The sequence below is a fragment of the Amphiprion ocellaris genome, chromosome 11, assembly GCF_022539595.1.
Source record: "Amphiprion ocellaris isolate individual 3 ecotype Okinawa chromosome 11, ASM2253959v1, whole genome shotgun sequence".
NCBI lineage: Eukaryota > Metazoa > Chordata > Actinopteri > Pomacentridae > Amphiprion > Amphiprion ocellaris.
The window spans coordinates 11,082,426-11,106,344 of NC_072776.1; the positions used below are offsets into that span (position 1 = coordinate 11,082,426).

At 38.7% G+C, this 23,919-nt stretch overlaps 1 protein-coding gene across 6 annotated transcripts in view; it reads right to left on the reverse strand.

Moving 5' to 3' along the window:
* The window catches only part of galnt13 (UDP-N-acetyl-alpha-D-galactosamine:polypeptide N-acetylgalactosaminyltransferase 13), a 43,516-nt gene extending 20,394 nt beyond the window's left edge, over positions 1–23,122 (reverse strand). For 2 of the 6 annotated variants that reach the window (XM_035951502.2, XM_035951499.2), the window contains exons 1-5: positions 22,688–23,120; positions 18,212–18,506; positions 8,212–8,380; positions 5,758–5,924; positions 2,309–2,516 (exon numbers count right to left, since the gene is read on the reverse strand). In XM_035951502.2, coding sequence (XP_035807395.1) covers positions 2,309–2,516; positions 5,758–5,924; positions 8,212–8,380; positions 18,212–18,353 — 686 coding nt within the window. In that variant the 5' untranslated portion in view covers positions 18,354–18,506; positions 22,688–23,120. Of the gene's footprint in view, positions 1–2,308; positions 2,517–5,757; positions 5,925–8,211; positions 8,381–18,211; positions 18,507–22,687 lie in introns of all 6 variants that reach the window. The other 4 variants (XM_035951503.2, XM_023277398.3, XM_035951501.2 and 1 more) reach the window with 4 other exon arrangements.
* Between the last annotated feature and the right edge of the window lie 797 nt (positions 23,123–23,919).

The following is a 23,919-nucleotide window of genomic DNA, read 5'->3' on the forward strand; positions in this document are numbered from 1 at the left end:
TATTGAACAAAATGCTCATGTCCGAATCAATCATTTCAAGTGCACCGTAATAACAAAATGAAAATTAAATTTGAAGTGCCCACTTTTTACCTTGGTGGTTTACAGTTTCTGCATCAAACACTTTTATTTGCACATGATTTTAACATCTGTGAAACGGTACACTCCTGAGCAAAATCTTAAGACCGGAGAAAAAATTGCAAGTAATCACATTTTGCGTTGGTGGATCATAACCAGGTTGTAAGTAGAGCTTCAAAATGCAAAAAGAAGAAACAGGAGCAAGACGAAAAACAAAGAGTAGGCGATTTATTGAAAACTGCATTTAAACTCAAACAGGATGTTCATCTGCTGATTAAAAGTTTAAGACCATAGCGTAAAAACAATCCAAAACAGAACTAATAGTGTCAAGAAAGGACTCGGTAGTGAGTGGACCCACCGCCATTTGACACCAGTGCACTACCTGCAGCTCCATTGTTCTATGAGAGGAAAATAGCACCCCAGATCATGATGGAACCCCCTACACTGTGTCACAGAGAAAACATCTCCAGTGGGATCTCTTTGTCATGCCAGTAACGTTGGAAACCATCAGGACCGTTGAGTTTAAATTTTTTCTCGTCAGAGAATCAAACTTTCTGCCACCTTTCAATGTCCTATGTTTGGTGCTTCTTGCAAGGTCCAAATGGGCAGGTTTCTTCTGTAGGAGAAGACGTGGCCTTTGATTTTTGTTCTTGAAGCCCTTCTTTTACAGATGTTGCCTTATAGTTAGTGGGCTGCAGTCCGCATCAGTAAGGGCCTTAATTTGGGTGGAGGGTCGGCCTGTGTCTTCACGGACAGCCCATTGCTCAGCGCAGGTGAAATTTTTGGAGTTTATCATTTGGCCTTTTTTGTCCCATAACCCTCAGGATCTTTGAAGAAATTTAAAGTGACTGTGTTACTGCGTCCAACCTCTGCAGTTGTGGCATGTTGCGGGAGGCTCTGCTTGTGCAGCTCAACAATCCTACCATGTTCAAAGACAGAAAGCCTTATTGCCTTCAGGAGGTTATGACAGTGTGAATACCTGACAGAAAATGACATGAAAGCCAGATTTTTGCACAGATTCTGCTTTTTAAAGGCTATGGCCTCAAACTTCTGATCAGCTGAAGAACATCCTGTTTGAGTTTAAATGCAGTCTTCAATAAACTACATACTCTCAGGTTTGTTTCTTGCTCCTGTTTCTTCTTTTCGCATTTTGAAGCTCTACGTACAACCTGGATATGATCCACCAACGCAAAATGTGGATACTTTTAATTTTTCCCCCGGTCTTAAAATTTTTTTCAGGAGTGTATATACAAGCATTGGGGAAAAAATATGAATAGTGTGCCATGAACCTGTTTTCAATGAGCACTTCTTGGGATTTAAAAAAGCTACCTGCAGTTACAACAAACAGCCATGCACCATCTCATCACTGTGGCTCAGACTTTAAGACATCGATACACGTACACCAACATTCAGTAAAAGTGAAATGGCTCCATAATATAATATTCCAAGTCATATGATACCAATTTCTTCCTGAGGGAAAATGAATGTGTCTGACCTCAAATAAGATATGGATCAGTGGAGGGTCGTTATCAATCCATCCACCCATTCATGTCACACTCACACATACAGTAGATGCACTTTGTTTTCTATGAGAAGTATCTCTAAAGCGAACAAATGCCTGAAATAATATTTTAATCCTGATAAATAACATAAACTTAGTAAACACTATATCACTGTAAAGACAACTTGTTTAATAATTGTGCGAGTTGGAGAGCACATCCACAGTAAACACAAAAAAACATGTCTTACTCACTCACCCCATGTTTGTTCCTAAACATGGGGTGAGTCCAATTTAATCTGGACTCTGCTGGCATCTACTAGCATCGGTGGTAGATTTAATACAACAATAGAGTTACAGTAACTGAAGCTAGTGTTTCCTTAGAGGCTGCAGTGGAAGCAGAATGATTATCGTTTCCTATCAGCAGCGTCAGGCTCAAGCAGTGTATTCATAACAAACAGTTTGCTGTCCCATCAAAATTCAGACAGAGCTTTGGCTCAAGGACCCAATGATGCAACTTGGGTGAAATGTGATAACAGCAATATTAATAAATCATGTTATAGGACTCACTAGGCAGAAGATTAAATTGGCTGACATTGAGAAGCTTTGCAGGATTGTAGTGCATTGCTCCTGAAGAGCAGAATATGCTCATTATTTCATATTAGTACCTTCAATATCTGTATCAATATCAACATTGAATTCAAAGCGCTCAGTGAGGTCCACTTCGGCTCCTACCTGTCCTCTTTGATGCGGGCCAGCAGAGGCTCCAGCCAACCAACAGTACACTCGCAATGAGCGTCCAGGAAGGTGATGACTTGTCCTGTAGTGGCAGCCGCCCCTCTGAGCCTGGCTCTGATGAGACCTGAACGCTGCTCCATCCTCAGGATCCTCACTGGGACCTCCAGAGTCCGAACATAGTTCTCCAGCTTCTTCTTCAGGAACTCTGAAACGAAGCAGCAGACAATCCAGCACTTGTCTATCTGCAGATAATTCAACTGAGCTGAGCTGGTCTATTCACTGGTCAATGGTAGTTGCATGTGTCAGATTTACTGTCCCTCCAGCCCACTGCCCCCTGCTGCATCTACCTTCCCCCTGCCTTCCCCCGTTTTCTGCACTACCACAAACATGCACAGAACATGCTGAAACAGTGTTGTGTGGATCAGTCTGGCCAGCTTTGTGTGTTGCTCATTTACAGAACCAGCACTGCGTACGAATTAGTCCAGACTGCTAGAGGATTGTGAGGTATTCACTGAACTTGATGGAAAGTGTGTTGGACTAAAATCACATAATGAGCCTTGATTGGAAAGCACTGTTTTAAACCTGGTCAAAAAATACATTAAAAAAATTACATAAAAATTACTAAAATTTTCTGTTCTAAGCTAAGTGTCATTTTTGAGGATGTTGTGTGGACAAATGTAAAACTGCAATGTTCCTATTTCTATTACACTGTTACTATGGTTGGCTTTTTTTTCTGAAATCTAAAAACAATAAAATGATTTCTCTATTAATTAGGAATATAACTGATAATGAAACTTGTTTTTATGCATCTGCACCGACGACAGCTGAGCCCAGAGGCATCATATTATTCCATTCATATGTCTGTCCCTTTGTCAGGATCACCTTGAGGGAATTTTATTACATTTGGCACAAAGATCCTCTTGGACTCCAAAATTAACTGAGTAGATTTTTAATAGTTAAATGTCAAGATCACTGTAACCTCAAAAACCTATTTTTGGCTATTGTTCAATAATTTATAATTTATTGAATTCTGACAAAAATCACGCTAATTTCTATCATGAAAAAAGATTTAGATGCAAAAGGTCAAAGGTCAACTTTACTGTGACATCAAAATGTTCTGCAAAAACACTTTTCTTGTGATTATGCAACACCACAACTCAGGAAACGCAGAACAGATTGTGTCTGCATTTCACATGGGGTGAGATACTGAATTGGTGACACTAATCTTGGGTGCCCACCTTGAAACTGTGATGACTGTGAAGAGATTCTTTGCCGGTTTGAGGATTTCTGTGAAACTTCCATGTTTTAGAACTTCTGTGCACTAAAACCCCATATTTTACATTGTGTACTTTCACGGCTACAACTCTGTGGCCTATCAGGAACAGTTTTGTTGGCAAAACATGAACAAATACCAAAAAAAATCTGAGCTTGTATATTTCAAAGTGTTCTTTACAAATAATATGACCATTTGGAAAGATATGGATAGAAATTGTGGAGGCATTTATTGACAATAAGTCTGGTTTGTAATCAATACATTTTTTATTGGTATATACCACTTATCTTTCTTATAATACTACAAGCATATATAGCAGGGATCAAAAGCTGGTGCCTGTTCAATATTTCGGAGAAACGTTAATGTTTAATCCAGTAATATTATTTAACAAAAGCAGCGGGAAAAAAAGGAAGGCAGACGGCACCAAACGTCAAAAACTACTGATCTCTGGGTATTCCCTCATTGTGTGTATTCAAAGAGGGTAAGGAGCGTAAAATATGATGAGAACCTGGCAGGCTTTCCAGGGCTATAGTGAATCCTCATGACAAATTTAGAGCAAGCTATTTGATGAACTGGATTTCTCGAGGTCATCATCTAAAGGTAAATCTGAGGCATAGTAGTTGATATTAGCGATATTTAAGTCTTTTTGATGGATATTACATACTACCAGATGAGAACTTGTAGACAGCACAAGATAACAAAAACTCTGAAAACCTGTTTATTATGTATTTAAACCAATAATATGCGCAATATTGTTATTTTGTACATCCAGAGGAATCTGTACCATTTGCAAAGTATCAGCACTTATGTATATTTTTGTTCATTTGTATTATATGCTGATGTTGCCTACATGTTCGCGCTATCCCTTTTGCTGCTCTAACATTGTAAATTTCCCGCTGTGGGATTAAAAAAGGCTTATCTCCTCTCCTCTTACCTTATCAGTTGTAACTTTACAAGTTACTAAGAGGATCTGGATAGGGAATTAGTTAAGATCTCAAGGAGAGATAAAAGAAAAAGGCAGGACTCGTTTTTTATCCATCTTTAAATGCTGTGTGTCTGTTGTCAATGTTCCTCTCCAAACGGTGGAGAAAATGTATAGAGTAATGGCTGACCTGTTTAAATACAGGAATGTTTTGGTGAAATTTGCAGGAATATTCCATGATTCCTTCAACATTGAGATGAAAAGTAACTATAACATACCAGAACCAAACCTGACAACCTGACAAAGATTTTGCAATATTAGAAAAGGTCCTGTTTCTCATCAATATGATTTGACTCTTGATTGCTCAACACTTCACTAAGCATGTCTTTTTGTAGGTTTTAGGAGTACTGGATCTGAATGCAGGGATGTTGTTTTGAATTCAGGCAGGAGGTACAGAGTCCTGCTGTGCAGGCTCAAACATTTTAAAAACTCTTTTATCCCCGTCTCAGTCAGGCTCATTAATGAGCGGCTAGGTGCAGCTAGCAAAGGGAGGTAATTGGGGAGGTGCTACATGTATGTATGGGGGAATGTGTGTATTTTAGTCTGCTTATTTATTTTATTTATTTATTTATTTTTTTTACTTATCTTAACTTATTTATCATATGTCATGTATTTATTTATTATATGTCATGTATTTATGATGTATTTTTTAATAGCATGTGTTCTGTTTTATTGTGTTGCAGTGCAGCTCGATGTCTTGCTTTGTCTAAGACAAATTTCTCCCATGGGAGACAAAGTGAACTTTGAACTTATAGAATTAAAGAAATTCTGATTCTGAAGTGTAATTCTGAAGTATTGGCTGCATAGACAGAAACAAAAACAACTTTGGTATTGCCTAAAATTGTTTTTGTGATAGCTATTCTACCATATTTATCACTGTCACAATCTAAAAAAGTTATTGGAAGATTATTTTTTTTAAAAACTGTTAGCTGCAGTCCTATATCCCAGTTTAGGTATTTATCATCAGCTGTTCCAAATAGTAAATATTGATTCCAGAGATTCTTTCTGTTGTAGTAGAAGCTACATGATGTTTTTTATTCAACTACCAAGCTGATGATCTTTTTTTTGAGTTTTGTGTCCCACGTCGATTCTCTTCCGATGTGTGCACGTCCCATATGCTAGACTACAGTTACAACTGTCAGATATCACATGCGGTCCATTTTGTGAACTGCCACAGTGTGGACTTCTCACCTCGCTCACTGGCATCGTCGACCAGCACAACCTCCACCAGCAAGTGTCTGGGAGAACGGTTGATGACGCTGTGGACAGTCCGCAGGAGGGTGCTCCACGCCTCGTTGTGAAACACGATTACAATGCTGGTGTTGGGCAGGTCATCTGAGTACACCTTGGTCTTACAGCTGACAAAGCAACAGGCGAGAAAAAGAAATCAGTGACACAAAACTGAACAGAGGAAAGTTGTTCCACCAAACTGTGGAGATTTGTGGTTCTGAAATCTACTTGGGATGTATATCCATGACTTCTGAACAGCACTTTTTCCTTTTCAGTGGCAAATATTGATGACGAAAAAATTAAACATTTTGCAAAGCAGAATTTTTCTTCCTATTTTTGTGTACGTATCTGTAACCTTCTGGGTTTGTCTTGAATATATATTTGCATTCCACCTATTCAGTAACAGATTCATGCATTGATCTCGATGTAACAAATAAAACAAATAGTTGATTTGCTGTTGAATCAACAGTCATAAATGAACAATTTACTCAAATAAATTCTTAAACATCACAAGTTAAAGCTTCTCAAATGTTAAAAATAGTGAAGAATCGTAAATTTAATATATATGTTGTAAGTAAAGGCCAAGTGATGATTATTTGTAACTATTTGTAATTTTTTTTTTATTTTATTGACTAAATGAATAACTCATTTTACAAAAGCCGATGAACAAAATATCACTGGTAGCAGCTAAACTAAATGTAATTGTGACTAATCTAATATCTACTCTAGCCATGCATACTTCTGCTTAAACCTAGGTATGATTGCATATACTCCGTCTAAATGTGTTGGTCTAAAACTATGGTGTTGGTTTCAAAATGCAGCTCATTATTTTGTATGAAAAGCTGTCTGAGAAGAGAATTGGAGTGTCCTGCTGCTATCCAATGCTGCCGTCAGTGCAAAAACATTGTCACGGGAGATTCACTGACAAATATCTCCAAAGAAAGTAGAAAAAGTAAAACCAGTGTTGACAGCTATGTCAGCACATCCTTGGCTTGAAGTGATGTCTGTCAAAGTCAAAGGGTGAGAACGTGGCAAACTTGAGACGCTGCTGAATAAAGAATTAGCTACATTACGGAGGAGTAGGTGGACAGCGAAAGCAGCCTGTACGGCAACGGGAGGGGTAGAGGAAGGTGAAAAAAGCCACCGGAGCAGACAGCATTGCTAGTTCAGTTCTGTCTATTCAACATGACAGCACTGACTGACACAACTAGGCCAGGAGGCTGCCTTCAAGACAAAATGTTATTGCCCTTCAGAGGCAGCGACTGGCAATTCTGCATGGTTCTGGATAATTTTCACTGCACAGCTGGTGAAATTTTGCAAGGCTAAGCTGTGTTCTGTAATAAAGCTGCTGTATTATTTATCCTGAGAGAATGATGGAGCCATAATGGACAGAGAAACTAGGAGTGGAAATCAGCTGAATGTTCACTTTTTCCTCTAATATAGGTCTTCTTTCGCACTATGTAGTCAAAATGATTTTTAGATTTTCCCATTTTTTACCACATGGCAGAAAATGTGGAAGTGTTATTTTCTTGGTCTAGGCAAAAACAGCACATAAAAAGTGAAGAATGTAGGTGCATAAAAAAGATAATCTTGTGGCCCATTTCTCATGTTACAAGTAGACACTTTGGCATCCACTTAATGAAAGTGCTGTGGAGAACTCAACTGGAATATTTAAACATGAATCACTTGGATATTGTCTCCACGCGAGGCAAATGTCTGCATATCAGCAGCCTTAAATGAATGTGCTCGTGTTCCATACAGAGTGCTCAAATAGATCATGAATGACAGTAACGAAACCCTACTCCCATTCCGAAATCAGGCCGAATGTACACAACTTGATGGATCTCAAGGATTCGGCACTGAAACAGTGCACATAATTAGATGTCTTTTCATAATGGGAGCAGTTATTAGCATCAGTAATGGACTCAACGGTTTAACTTTTATTTTAATTGTCAGAATAACTTTCCTTACTTTAGCAACCCTGGTGAGACAGTTTGACGAAAGAAAGACTCTCGCCTTGCTGAGCCATTTAGCACATTAGTCTGAATACTGAGACAGTGTCTAAAGAAATCAATGTGAAGTCTGCACAAATAAATGGGTGAAAAACCCTAAAAACATGAAGAAAGAAAGAACCAAAAAGCAGAAAGTATCAGCAGAAATGACAGCTTTTTGATTAAAAAAAACGACAAAAAAACGTGGTCCTCTAAAACGTGTGATGGGTATCAAAGGTATTGAAATTTACAGGCAGCACAGAGTGAGGACTGTGTTACGGCGGTTGGTTGGAGGGTAGACATGAGTGTGTGTGTATGTGTGAAAGTCTTTGTCCAAGTACATATTTGATTCTGTAGGTGTTAAGGGGTCAGTACAGCAGTGTGATTCACAGCATTCATCTGGCAGACACTCAAGCGTACGCACCCATCCAACCTCACATCTGGCAGACTTCTGTTGAGTGCAATCATGTCACTGGCCATCAGATTGAACTGGTTAATCTTAAAGAGCTCCTTCATTTTCTCCTGGTCGTCCTTGGGGATGTTTACTGCCTTGCCCATCTCACCCGGACCCTCATGGCTCCGAGATATCACTGCTGTAACATAACCGACAATAGAGGGAATAACGGTTACGAAAAGAAAGTAGCATCAAACTGCATAATGCAAGGAAGCCCGCTGTACATACAAATATTTGTGGATCAGAAAACAACACAAAAAGGGTCTGTTAGTGATCTTTTCAGGCCGAAGAGGATGCAGCAAAGCATACTTGCTCCACTTCTCCCTGCTCTGTAAAGTGTCATTTTTATACTAGCGAAAAGCCAGAGCATAAAAACACAATTTTCCAGATCAATGTGCATATACAAAACCAGCTTTACTGTATGTATATTACAAAGATTCATGTACTGACAGCATGTATGGAGGGTTTGCACATATGAACAGGATGTCATACACATTTATAATAATACTGCACATACAGAAAATGCGATGGTGTGTGAGGTCACACTATTAAAAGCTAGGAAAAATATGTTTCCTCAAACATCAGCAAGCATGAAACAGTGAAAAACCTTTAACACAGACAGCGTAGGCACTCTGCTTAAGCTCTCTCCTGGTTGCACTGGCTTAGGCTGACTGGGTATTAAGCACTGCAGAGTCTGGTGGCTATATTTAATTTTAATTTAATGTATTAGGAGGTTTTGAGTTCAGAGATTTAGGAGAATATATTAATAAATGAAAAAAAAAGGCTAAATGACTGCTACTGATTTCTTTGCTATATGCGCCTACAGTCAAGTGCCTGCAAAAGATCGGCATGTCAGCATTGCTACTGCAGCTGCTGCACAGAGCCAGGGAAATAACCCAGCATGGATTTATGACTTTGTTCTCTCTCGCTCTCTCAATTCAATTCTACGATACAATAATAGTAATTTAAACATCAACAGAACATTGAGATTAATATGTATTAATTATATACAGTATATAGTTTGCGTGTGAGCCTGTCTGTGTTAATACATGTTGTGTGTGTGTGTGTGTTTAAGATCTTTGTCTCTCTCCCTCTCTCTCTCTCTCTAGTAATCTCTTAGAACAGAGGCAGTGATTTCAATGAAAGGGGGACACAGTTCACATTAGCTGCATGGCCTCCAGTTAAGAGGATTCCCTGCCACCCTTCGTGGGGACGGGCTGGTATCGGCTGGTTGTTTAACCTCAAATGATCCTGCTCTTTTCTTAATGGTGCTGCTGACACTCTCCATTTGGACAACAGCTTACATCGTGATGGGCACAGCTCGACAGTTGAGCTGGATGATTGAGCAAAGTGTCCATCAAAACACATCTGCAGCCCGTTCCAGCCAGACTCCAATCCATCAGTGTGAATATATGGATAAACACGAGGTCTGAAATCATCTCACTCAAGGAGATCATCGAGCAAACCATTAATGCCGGTTTGCGTTTCTGAAGAAAGTGTGAAATTGCCACCAGCAAAGCTGATAGTGAGCTGTATTGCTTTATGGATGGGAGCCAAACTGCACTGAAAAGCTGGAGGCTGAACTGTATTGCTTTGTATTTACCTGGGAGCTAAACTGCACTGCTGGTTTAACTTTACATGAGCAACATGCTGAAGGGAATTGAGGAGTTGGGAAAAATAAGAAAGGGATAAAGGGGGCAAAATATGATATAAACAATGGCAGGTGTTGAAATGAGACTCATCCGTGTAAGGTTAAGTCCTACGTGTATGGAAAAGGAGTTGAGGTGACATTTAAGTCATGGATATAGGAGGAAAACACCAGTTCGGTTTTAAGTCTTGTAAGGACTGTCATGTCTTCATGTAAATAGCTCATGAAGCCTGCTGTCAGCTAATGTTTTTTCTTATTTTTTAAATAAATCCTACATACCTCAGATTAAAATTAGGGTAAGGTTAGGGTGAGGCATTTAGTTGTGATGGTTAATGGACTGGACTCTGTCTATGAGAGAGCTAAAAGACACGCTTGTGATTGTGAGAATGGGTGTGCACAATTAGTCAAAGGATCTGTCATGAAACATTATAATATATCTGTAATATAACATATCGTCCGTGTGTCACATCAGTCAAGAGTGGCGACTGGCTCAGACTAGAATATGAGAAGCGAGTCTCAAATGCCAGGTCAACACTCAAAGATTAAATAACAAATCAATTACATTTGAAAATGTTAAAATGTTTATAAATGTAACACAGTCTTCCTTGAAGGTAATGTAAGATCTGTAGCAGGAGTTTCACAGAAATGGTAATCAAGGGTTTGGTAAACACGGCAGAGATCAGAGAAGCAGTCTGATCAGCTCATCTGAATTAGCTGTGTGTGCCCACCTGCAATTAAAGGTTGCCATGGTGATGGTAACTGCTCTGTTACGCCTGGGTCGAACGGTTCACGCATGAGGCGTCACCTACTCTGACCTCAGAATGTTACATCAGTTTATTTGAATAAAGAAAAAGAAAATGAGAGCATACGTTGAGTAGTTTGAAACATATGAGAGATATGAGCAGGAAAAATAACAATGTTCTCAATGAGCTGAACGTTGTGACGCCTGGAAAGGGTTTCTATGTTGAATGGCAATAAGGCAGCTATGTTAAAAAAAAAAAAGAAAAAGAAAAAAACAAGTGAGTGGAATGTTACTGAGGATTGCAACAGCAATTCCTCCAGTAATAGGATTTGCATTTAACGTAGTATGAACTTGTAAAAATTAACCTGCTGTTTTACATTGTCTATTTTTCATCTTGTTAACATGTTCATATGGTGTTTTTAATATGCTAGACGGCACATCATGAGCGAAATAAGAAATCAACATCATGGCTGAGTATTTCCACCTTGAAACTGCAGAGAATCAATGACAGTCTCAAAGACACAGATTCAGACTTTCAGAGTTTAATATGTAAAACGCTTAAGGAATTAACCCTGTCTATATGCAGAATGGGACTCCACATCATTATTCTTCAGGATCGCTTGCCTGTTTTAACATGTATGGCTAGGTAATTCTTCCTACTGTGCAGCACACAGTAGTTTTCGAGGAGTTGTTTGCAGGGGTGAGCTTGTGTGCTCAGCTGCAGTGGGGGTAAACAAGTGGAAATTACATTTAAGCTATTTTAAGGCAGGTTATTTTCATGAAAAAAATCTAAATATCTACCTTAGATACACAGAGATGAGTTTTTTACAGTTTAATCAACGACTGGAGAGGGACTGGATATGATACTAGAGCTGTTGTCTCCAACTAATATTCTTTTCCTGTTAACTGTTCATACCTCAGCTTTGTAGTCACACTCTCAGGGTTGCAGTTTCGATCAGTCGACTACTTTCAGATTGAAATATCTAAACAATTATTGGAATAATTAGACTAAACGGACACTTTAGCGACCACACGACTGTTCCTCTATCACCAGCATTAGTGGCTGATGCTTTTGGCTTAATAGTATCTCTCATTGACTCTGCGTGCATCTCTGTGCACATTTACTATTTTGGTCTCTGTATGTGCAGCAGTGCAAAGTGCAAAGAGGCTGGGGTAAGTAGAGTATAGATCAGAAGACATGGTGATCAATAAAGTTATTCTCAGCCACTTACATTACTGATCTCATTCTAACACAGCTGTGCCAATCACATTGAATTCAAAATATATCAAAACAAAACGACAAAAAGATTGCAAGTTCAAGGTCCAAACATAAACAAAAGTGTCAAAGAATCAAAGAAATTATTTATAAATGTCTGTGCTAGTTCTCAAATTAACACTTTAGGTACGTCATTAAGCCTACATGACTTATAATAAGCAATTTTCATCATATAAAAGCTAGAATATAGAAAATAAGGTTTTGTTCAGCAACATACAGATCAGAGGAGGCTTGGAAAAGACAGTTGTTTTTTCCCCCCAAGCCTGCCACATTCTCCTCCTGACACAGAACAGTCATTATAAAAGATGATCGCGATCATCTGGGAAGGAAATGGAGGCTCTGCCTGTCCTTGGGTCAATCAGCTTTATTCAATATCCCTGCCTGCAGCTTTATCCCGAGATATAACAGGAAAAGGTTCCCCTCACCTTCACAGGTAATGAGTCTTCTGAGACGCTATCACTAACACAGCTGTACACAAAAGTTTGGATACCCCTGAGCAAATTGCGTGTTTGCTTGATTTTTGAAGTGAAACCTGTGCAGCAAATGAGTCGACTCATTTCAAGATCTGAGGCATGTTTTACACTGTCTTGTATGTGCCCCATGTTAAACATCTACCTGCAGATTTTCACTAATGTTTAAGTCAGGACTGTGAGGGTCACGCCGCAAACTTAAGCTTGCATTTCTTAAAATAGCTTATAGTGAAGTCTGAGGCATGGTTTGGATCATTGTCCTGTTGTAGAAGCCAGCCTGCATTTCTACTACATTCAGGATTTGATGTTAAGAGAAATCCATTGTCCCTTCATCTGTGTTTTCTCTGCCACTGGCTGCCACACAACCCCAACATTAAATTTACCCACTGATGCTTCTTTCCTTCTTCTTGGTGTTTTTTTTTTTCTCAAAAAGCTCAATTTAGCTCAACTTCAGATGTTGATTTTTGTGCTGAAGTTGCAGGTAAGGTTTCGTTCCATGTGGACCATGTTTGTGCAACAACGCTAGAGAATTGAACAGGTCCTCATCAATTCTGTGCCAGTGAAACTTTCCTGCAGATCCTTTGCAGTCATAAGTGGGTTTTGCTTTGCCTTTCTACCAGCAGACTTTCAGACTTATCTGACGGTTTTCTTGTTCCTTCAGATCTTGTCCTGATTTCTGCAGTACCCCTTAACTGCCATTTCTTAATGACATTTTAGAGAGTGGAAACTGTGAACTGGAAGTGTTATCTTTTTATAGCCTTCCCCTGCTCTGTAGGCATCAAGTAGCTTCATTTCAGACCCTCTGAGTTCCATAGAGGAGCAGAGAACATTTGAATAGTCAGACAATTTCTCAGTCTCTGTATTGTTATTAGCTGACAATCCCTAATGACAGTTCTTAACCTGCTTTTCAAGTTCTAATGAGAAAATTAAGGCCTGAGGATTCAATGAAGTTTTGAGAATAAACACATTGAACGGTGCCTAAATGTTTGCAGGCCACAATTATTGTTTTTCTTCGCTTTTTTTTAATATCCATAAAATAAAAACTGTGCATTAGCATTTTAGTAAAGGCTTTCAGATTGTATTTACTGCTTTCACTTCAAAAATCAACAAAATATGTAATTTCCTTGTGGATCACCACACCTTACAACCATACAAATATGTTTTAGTGCTGAACACAAATGAAGTCTTGTCTAACGGTCCATTATTTCATAAATAAGCTAATAATTCTGGAAATTAGAAATAAATGAGCAATTTTAGACTTCTGCAAGAAGCGCTACATGTGAGTCTACTCTATATTATATTTTACTATTAAAACGTTTGTCATCAAGCCTGCCTCAGTTGGACTGTTAGCAAGTTCAGGATTCTTCATGTCAAGGTGAACGGTGATCTGCATCCAGATTTTGCACTGAGCTTTTCATCACATAGCTTTCCCCAAGCTATTTCCATTCTCATTTACTTAGAAAAAGATCTGTGTAGTGGTGCACAGCTGGAGGCTCCTTCTTAGGCTCAATCTATTCTTATTCCTCCATACGTTGGCTCCTCTTCTTCCTGCCTGCAAGTCTGACACAGCTGGCATTACATTATAGATCTGAGAGGTTGCTCTTCAACACAAATCCACAGCAGACCAGGAACACCCACCATGCAGAGTACTACCTCACTGCTCTAAAGTGCACTATAAGTCTAACTGCACCATACTGTCATCCTATATGACAACCAAGTGAGCAACTTTGTTCACACAAAGAACAAAGATTCAAGGCAAATGGGACCAGAAAATCTGTTTAAATGTATTTAAATGTAAAATCTGTAGAGGTATGAAAACCGTGAACATGCTATGCTTCTTCTGTTCGGGAGACAACTTTGTAAACACATAATTCACTGTGAAAAATAAGACTTTTTTAAAAAAAAACATTTTTACTAAAAGTAGCACTTCACGAAGCACTCCTAGGTGTCATAGCAGAGCTCTCCCCACCTGGGTCCGTTGTGTCATTACAATAATAATTCACCCATGCTGTATCACATTTAAATCAGAATACTATTAACTTGCAGCCATCTGTTCCACAAATGGACAGAGACATTAGAACCAAAGAACAATTATTTCCTGAAATTCCTTCCATAAATAATGGCTGTCATAAATGTTGGTGTCATTTTGATCTCACTATTATCAATATTGTCTCCTGGTTGTCAATTACTTTAATGGTCATGCTTCAACGCCTCCAAGGGAGTAAAACTGCAGAAAAAGTCAAAGTTAAAAATATCCAAATTTAACATATTAGGGATGAAAAAATCTGAATGTATGTTTAATTTCAGTATTTAACTTTGACATAAACTGCAGTGAGAAAAAAGAGAGAGAAAGAGTGCAACACATAGGAAACAGGAAATCATTTACAGCACTACATATCCAAAACATCACGTGACACACAGCTTTGCCTTGTGATTCTCAGCCTCTTTGTGTGACTAATACTGCAGTTACAAAATAAAAACAACAATCCCTTTTTTGTCTCCAGTGTAGTGCATCTGCCAGGCTGTCAACACAAACAGTATTTATTTTACTTAATAATGTTGAACATAAAGAAAATGCCCAAATACATAATTTATAAACCGTTAAAACATTTATTTTCAAATATAGATGAACTAACATTACAAAAAAATGAAATCTACTCAAAGATTTTTCAGTAAATGTTATCAGCTTCCACAACAGCCACTTAAATCATCACACTCTATTTTATAGACTGGATTATTATGGCAGATTTATTTTATCTACAAAACTCCAGCAGTCTCCTAGTGCAAGCAAGTGTCATAATCAGAAGTTACTCAGCCACGCTTTTCACTTCATAAATGGAAAAACTGCTATGGAAAAACAGTTGCACTGGATGAACAACTGCACATGTGTCATCAGAGCTCACAGGGTCTGTGCTGCAGCCACATCAGGGTGGATCGCCACAAAACCCAGTGCAGTGTAACAGATGGTTAACTCAGCCAGAAATACAAACAGTAGTAGTGCAAGGTAGATTCCACTCACTTTACATGAGGGTCGGTTCACTCACGTGGGGAACTACTCAGCCTGCTAAAACTGTTGCATCATAACTTCTGTGGGTCCACAGAGAGCTTTCTAATGGCTGAGAAATTAAGTCAGATAATGACACCATCAGGGTTATCTCGGGTTGGGACTGGGAAATGTTTAACTACACAGACTGCCATGGGTTGTAAGGCATTTGATGCTCAGTTAATGAAAATTACCTTAGCATGTCAGGGAAACACAAGTCTTATATAAACATAGTAAACAGGAGTGACTGGCCATAAAGTTCATTGCGGTTAAAGTGGAAAGAACTGACGTAAGCTAAAGTGTACCTGCTCTTATTAGGAATGTAAGGCCTTCTTTAAAGGGTCAATGCCCACCTGGTAATGAGTGATGTGGGATCACTGACCCCCTATCAACACTGGATGCAGTGGGGTAAAAAACTCACTACCAGCCTGAATGTCACACAGCAGTAGATTCTCTCAGGCGTTCATGGAGACCAAACAAGTACTAAAATCAGATTAAATATTTGGTGTGGATTCATCAAGTGGTCAGAGACACAACGTATGCTATTAATATTTTTCAAGTTGTGCATCCATCATTGTATTATGATTTTCTATCTCTAGTTGTCAGAAATCAAGAATGCACCTTGAAGTAATCCAGTTTCAAAATTCTGTGACATTTGGACTATTTAAAGCAGTATGTGCATGACAGCTGCTTTAATATGATCTGGCATTACCATTAATGCAATGCAAAGAACATTTTCATACAGTTAAATCACAATAGGGTTCAAAATGAGTTATTCTGCCTACTTTCTGATTTTCGTATTTGGCTTGCGGTACCTTTCCTTTTGTTTTTGATCAATGAGATTTTACTGTTGGCATTTTTATGTGGGCCCAAGGGACGACAAGTGACCGCTTTGTGGAATCTAATGGGGATCCGAATAAAGAACAAAGTGATTCTGCACATGTGAAGTCATGTCATTTGAATAAATAAGATAACACTGAACCAGGTAAAAACTTGAAACAGCTGCAGTGCCACTAAAACCCGTCTGTCTGAAAATAACCTTAAAACACTGTTCATATATTTAGCAAATCCTCAGATGTAACTTATGTATCTTAAGAGCGCAGTAACTCCGATGTAACATTCGACTTTTGTATGGTAATCAGCTAGAGTAGCTGGCAGCCCTGCCTCATTCTAACCTTAAAAGCAAAGGAGATTAGTAAGCCTCTTAGAAACCTGCTTACTTGAGGGCATGTGAGGAAATGAACTCTGCTAAAGAGGAAGTGTTTTGCATTGATTTCAGGAGCACACTCATACACACACACGCCCACAGAGACATTATTTTAAACTTAAAAAGGTGAATTAATAATATCATTGTCGGCCCTATTTGAGATTCGAGTCAGAGATAAAGATTCACTATATCAAAATTCACTAAAGTCTAAGTATCATAACAGTAAATTACACTTTTATCATATCTTTAAATACAAATCTTACATTGTTTTACAATACAGTCAACTACTAATTTTAATTTTTTCCCCCCTGATTTTTGTATATAAACGTTTGTGTTCATAGGATTTGTGACAGATAATGATTTTGTTATACTGGGGTGAATTGATGGAATGCTTTGAATACAGTTTACATACTTAAGCACTAACTTTAACTATTGCTGAACAACAGGTAAATTCTATAACATCAAAAATGCAGACCCTAAACAAAAAAGAGAATTTACCATAAACTATGAGCTTGATCACAAAATGGAGCTATCAGATTCACTGGTCTTAAGTTACAATTGCCAAAGCTCTTTTCTTAAGATGGTTTGTAAAACACATTCCAAGCTCACTGTTTGGCAATAAGAAATTATTGGTATGAATTCTTTGTTTATCCATTTGTTTTAATTGGGTAATATTTTATGAAAAGAATCGTGATTCCTAAAAGCTAAAACATGTCTCCCCGTTTTCTTCAACAGTGCAGGCCTCAGAGTGCTCTGGGTTTCAGTACAATTCTACAATATATTACAATCTATTTGTAGAAACTACAAACATGAGGTAGGTTATCCACCCCAGTGAATTTCATGATTCTGTTTATTTCTGTCAAAACGACTTTTTCATTTTGTGGCAATATAGAAAAAAAATCTCAGAAATCAATCAAGCTGCAAACAAATACAGTGATATTGCTACCATAGAAGAAAATTAGACAAGCATATGTGCTGACGATAGAAAAACAACCAGCATTTCAAAACTCGTGGAAAATGTGGTCGTTTTCTGTGCAGAAATGTAGTTTGTGGCGTCATTGACAAAGACATGCAAAACCCCACACTTTGTCCCTGAGCTTGATTATAGATAATCCAGTGCTTCTATTTAAAGTGCCTCAAATGTGTTTGAAGGTTATGTTGCAGTTAAAATTAAACTAAAAACATATTACAGACTCAAAAATTGCTTTGGGCTAACTCTTTTCGTCTCAACACAAATATAACTAGACTTGAGTGTCTTTGCTCAATTATTCCTCTTAAATCACTGCTGAAGCCATTGAAATCCATAAACAAACATTTTAACTCCCTCTGAGATTTAATATCAAGTCCTGCAACGGTGTGTCCCTTCAATATCCTTTTAACAAAAAGGAACAGAACATTTTGATGGAAAAGTCTAAAAACTGACAAATATAGCACAGTTAACAATAAGGAGACAGAACATGGGAAAACCAGACTTCAATCAATCAATCAAGCCAGCCTGTGGGTTAGTTCATCGCCTGTGAAACTTAAGGTCTCGTCAGATCTCTTCTGTAAATGAAACGTGCAGCAGCGCTATTGTGGACTCACCTCGGAGGGCAGGGAGCAGCGAGCGGTCCTTTCTATCATCGCATTTGTTGCACTCACTGAAGTACAGCAGCAGGAACACGTCCACCAGCACCCACACTAAAGACGTGGTCAACACCACCTTGCAGTAGACAAACCGCCGCATCACCTCTCTGGGATGTCAGCCAGGCAGCCAAACAAGGAGGCTGGCAGGGGGAGTGCTCAGGAGCGCTCAGGCTGCGGGTGAGGCGTTTCAACTCTGGAGACGGGGTGAGGAAACAGGGGTGAGACCAAGCGGGTTTGACCAGGGGGCATCATCCTTCAGGAGGGAGGAAAAATAAATAAGAAGACAGATAAGTCATAATTGTCTAAGCCTTCCTGCTAAGAATCAAGATAATATAAATATTTCAAATATAATGATTGGAAACAAATTAACTTTTGAACAGCAATGTCAGAAAATCTGCGAGGAACTACATTCAAAGCAGATCAATATTTGTTTCTTGTAGCACTGATCTGTAATCACCTTTTTCAGGCTTCACTTTATGCATTTCATTTCTCTATACAACCAGGGATTGGTTGGAATTTTTCAATTTCTTTGTCTTACTTTTAATGAATAAAATGGGATACTACGAAAACTTTGACATGATAAAATGTACGGACAACAAGACAAAACAGATTCAATGTGCTGGACACACTAACACAAGTGATTTGCAGATCTATGTATGTTAAAGGGAGAACTACATTGGTTTTTGTAGTCATACATACCAACTACTATGGATACTTCTGTATAACCCAATGGGAAAAATAAGTAAAATTTATATAAAATCTGTAGGATTCAAAATAACAATACTTCATTAACTTAGTCCACAAAAATCAATGGTCAGCGGCATCCTCACACTGGCAAAAAACGAAGAATGCACAAACTAACAGTCTGTGTGTGAGACATCAAGGTGGCAACGTCTGGTGTGTACGATACAAAGGTACATTTTAAACTGAAACTGCATCAGAGGGATATACATCAGACAGAGAATCTGCCACAGATGACAATGTTTGTGCATCCTAAATCCTGTTCCAAGTCTAGTTAGTGTTGAAGTTACGCTTTGCAACTTCACAGCAAACACAATCTGCTGATGGCTAAAGCAGACCACCAGACAAAACTGCTACCACGCATGTGACTGTTTAATTTTTTTTATTTTTTGTAATCCGTATGATTTTATGCATATGCCTGTGAGCAATTTAAACGGCAGTAAAATCTACAAAATGTATAGAAATTCCATATAAGTTGACATGTATGTGTATCTGTGATAATATTGTATTTGTAAGCTATATAGGACTTTGAACCATAAACCACAATATATGAGCTGGAAAGAGTCCAGGTGGGATATTTGATGGATTTTTTGAATTCCTTTTATCCACTGTACTGTCTGGAACACAGGCATTAAAATTCCAAAAACACATTTCTGATAGAGATCCATTAAGTTTGTTTCTTAGAAAAAAAAAAAAAAAAAACATCAATTTCACTGGAAGCCACTCGATTTTTAGTAAAGGAAAAATTCAAGTGCTGACTTGCGAATCTAGGTCTGAAGCAGGGTCACCACTACGTTGTTTGTCTACCAGCGATGACTGACAGCTTGATATTTACACTGCAAAATGGACAGGGAGTGATATTAACATTACCTGTGTATGTTACAGTAAGTACAGTTTATTGCATCTTACATTTATTTATATTTATTTAATTTTTGAATCCTCCAAACATCCATGTCTGCATCAAAAATCTTGTACTAGAGGAATTACAGAACGTAATCACCAATTTTAAACTGGTCTGATGTCCATCAGACCTGACAGGTTCACATTTAAACAGCTTCGGTCATTTATTTAGCCATTAGAAACTACATTAAAAAAGTTAGATTGGTGTATCCAAGATATGTAGTGAGCAGGATGCATTTAAGTGTCAGTGAAATCTAGAAAAATAACTGCATTAAACATATTTTTTTTTACTATAGCTTCTGCAAATACTTACCAGCAAAACTTTCTATCAAAACATACATAGAGTACATGAAATAAACTGGCCAATGTACCAACCCTGGTATTCTGACATTCAAGCTGTAAAACTAAATTCTTAAAGGTTTCTCTAAAGTTCTTTCCTTAAAAAAAAACAAACAAACAAAAAAAGACACAGAGGTTTATGAGAAGGATGGTGTGTTGGAGTTCACACCCACAATAAACTGACCGCAAACCCTTTACATTCTTCCATTTGAAAGGATGTCTGAATGCTCATTTCCCCTTTACAGCCTTCTTCCACTTCATCTGCAGTGCTGCTAAGACCATCTGGGAGGCTTTAATAGCAGAGGCAATTTGTGGGGGTTAAATATCTCATTGGCATGGAATGTATGCCTCACAATATTTCTGATGAAAAACAACATCATTTCCTGTCAAACAGGATTTCTACTTCACTGAAATTACAGGTTTTTGTTGACCGAAAAAGCTTATGAAAGTATAATCAGAATGGAAATAGAATGATGGAAAAATGCTTTCAGCCAATCAAACACACAAATACAAAGTAGTCTTTTCCACATTCAAAACAGGAATACGGGCCACAATAAACACTGTGTAGCATGCTGCTTTTACATCCCAGTGTAGGAAAATGGTGAATAATCCTCTACTGTTGCTGTTATGGCACATTACAGATACTAAAGATATCAAAGAATCACAGCACATGCTCCAGTATGGACATATATAAAACATAGATCTGTGTACTTCAGGGTGCATTTAATGCAAACGCATGTAGCAATAATTTAGGCACTTTTAGAACTAGTCGAAAATGCCTGCAGCATTTCCTGCAGTGAATCTGACAGATCTCCTTATCTTTCACTTGCAGCATGGTAATGACTTTGCACTCCATGCGCACACATATTGTCCTCCCCACTCGCTGTCTAAGTGTCCATCACAGGGGCTGACACTGCTGCCCTGGGCCAACTCTTATCTCATTCAAAAACAAAGCAGCCACTGTCCAGCTGCATCAAGACTCTGATCACAGTGCCATGGATGATTTCAGACAGGCAGAATCCAAACACCACTCGTGGACTTCTAACCCGAGTAGATGGATGCAACATAGACTTCCACACGATGAGCGTCATCAGCCAAATGGTGTCAGCAAAAGTCTGCATGTAGCATATCACCTCCACTCACACCGCAGACACATGAATGATGATAGTGCCTCGTGATGTCTGTTTGCATCGCTAACCATCTGCTTTGGTGCATCTGTGGCAAACATGTTTGGGTATGATTCCACCAATCACACTACCAGCAGCTTGCTCAAGTCTTGTCCGAAGAAGTCTGACTCAATTAGTCCAACCATCTGCACAAATGAATACTTCCTGTCTGCTGTACACAGCTCTGGAAATATATCTCTTCAGTCTTTACAAGCCACTTTTTCCACACTTTTTTTTTTTTAATGACAAGTGCAAACCGCCAGGCATTATTTCATTAGCTGCTTTCTCAAGTGACAGTTAATTGTGTTGTTAGCAGTCCTCTTTTGTTGTGAAACGTCTGGTGCAGTGCTGCGAGTTAAATTCCTTATTCAGTCAACAGCAGCGCTTGTACTGTATGCAAATGAAAGAGGTTGCTTAACAAACTGCATCCCACAGTAACATAATTGGACACGCCTCACATCAGCACTCCACAATGGAAGCATGACAGTAACATGAGAGAAGCACCACAACACAGAAAAGTGATCAGATAGTGTTTGCATGCTTCTTTTCCTCCTCCGCATTCATCAGTTTCCTCAGAGGCAGCCAATGCAAAGCACAGCCATCTGCTGCTGACCACTGAGGGACTGACAGGGGTTTGAGTGCCTTGCTCAAAGGTGCTTCACATGATCAGACACAACATTTGAATTTAAATTTTTGGGATCAGAAAGTAAAGCTGCGTCTCCAAGATCAATACTTCTTGAGTGCTTTGGAGATTTTGTCTGTGGTGTCAAGTGTTGAAAACTGTCGAGCTGGCAGGAGTGGATAATATGAAACAATGAATACTCAAATTTGGCATATTGGCACATACTAGAATTTGATACTAGAAAACCCTCTAGGCAACTGACTTCAGCTTTTTTTTTTATAGGCTAAACAACACAAAATAGAAAAGCATTAACTAAAAGACTTACTGTGTGTCTTACAGGCTACACAATCAGGGGGGTTGCCAGTCAATCTGTCATCCATGCGAATGCATATTAGGCCAGTGTGGACTTCTTCTTATACATTATTATTCCATTAATTGTGTGATGCTGCATACATAAGATGGACAAACCTTGTGACAACAGCTGCTAACCAACAAACACCCATACAAATACAACACATGGCAACCTGCATGACATATAATAGAACTCTAACCATCATCTCTGCAACATCATGACCATCCATTGCAAGCTGTGATGTGTGAACGACAGTGCCGTGACATGATAGATTTTTTTTCTTTGCTCCATTGCACGCAACAGAAAATGCTTACCTAAACTGTGGATGTAGTGAACCAGTGACCTGCTCCAGCTTCGCTCTCAGGCAACGTGTTGAACGTGGACGACATGACCAAATGCACAGATAATTAGCGGCTAAATTACACGAAACGCCTCAAAACGACACCTAAGTTAGAGTCCACCCGAGCGCAGAGGAGTCCACAGCCCCGGTGTGACAGTGTCCGTCCAGCGCAGCCTCCCATGGTACCTGTTCGGACTCCTTCACACGGTTTCGTGTCTACACTTGAGCCGCAGCGACGCTCCGCCGGTCGACGTGAAGCGTCTCCATGGATTTTCCCCGTTCGCGTTAAACGGATACGAGCTCGGGGAAGGCACGCGTCCCTCCACGTACCTGTTCTCCGAGTGACTATTGTGACGGCGAGAGGACAGGCGGATAATACTCCGCACAATCTAACCTCAGCTCAGCCCGACCTGCCGCTGTCCAACACGCTGCTCTCTGATTGGCTGACGGAGACGTCGATCAGCAAGATCCTCATCCAGCGCAGCTTCACGGGCGTCTGGTCAATGTAGGCGGTGCGGCAGCTCCTCAGCAAAGATGCTGGGTTTGGAGATTGTAGTCTAATACATGCTAAAAATTAATGAAAAAAATTATAATAAAAAGAAAAATTACATTTCATATGTGCCAAATATATTTTCTTTAAATTTCATGTTTAATTCATTAAAGCTCCCAGGGATTTTTTTTTCACTTTTCACTGTTGTTCAGAAATTATTAAAATAATTTCTTCTTCATCTTCTTCTTCTTATTATTATTATTATTATTATTATTAGTATTATTAGTAGTAGTAGTAGTAGTAGTAGTATTAGTATTATATTTTTAATAGTAGACTTAGACTTAATTAATCCCCAGAGGGAAATTCTGTTGTTACACCAGCTGGGTTTTAACAACAAGGGGGTAGACAGCAACAAGACAACACAGAATATTAGGTCAGCAGTAGTAGTAGTAGTATCAGAAATAATATATATTACAAAACATAGGGGCGTTTTTTGTTTTTTGTGATAGTCATAGATGAATTGAATCAGGAAAACTAAAGACAGATTAATATTTCTCTGCATTCATTTTTTTCCCAAAAAAATACGTACTAGTAGTAGTACTATAGTAGTGGTAGCAGTAGTTGTTTACATTGTTTTTCTTTATGTATATATTTTTGTGTTCGTATTTGCCACAGATATGATGAATCTGGAAGACTAGAGACAGATTAATATTCCC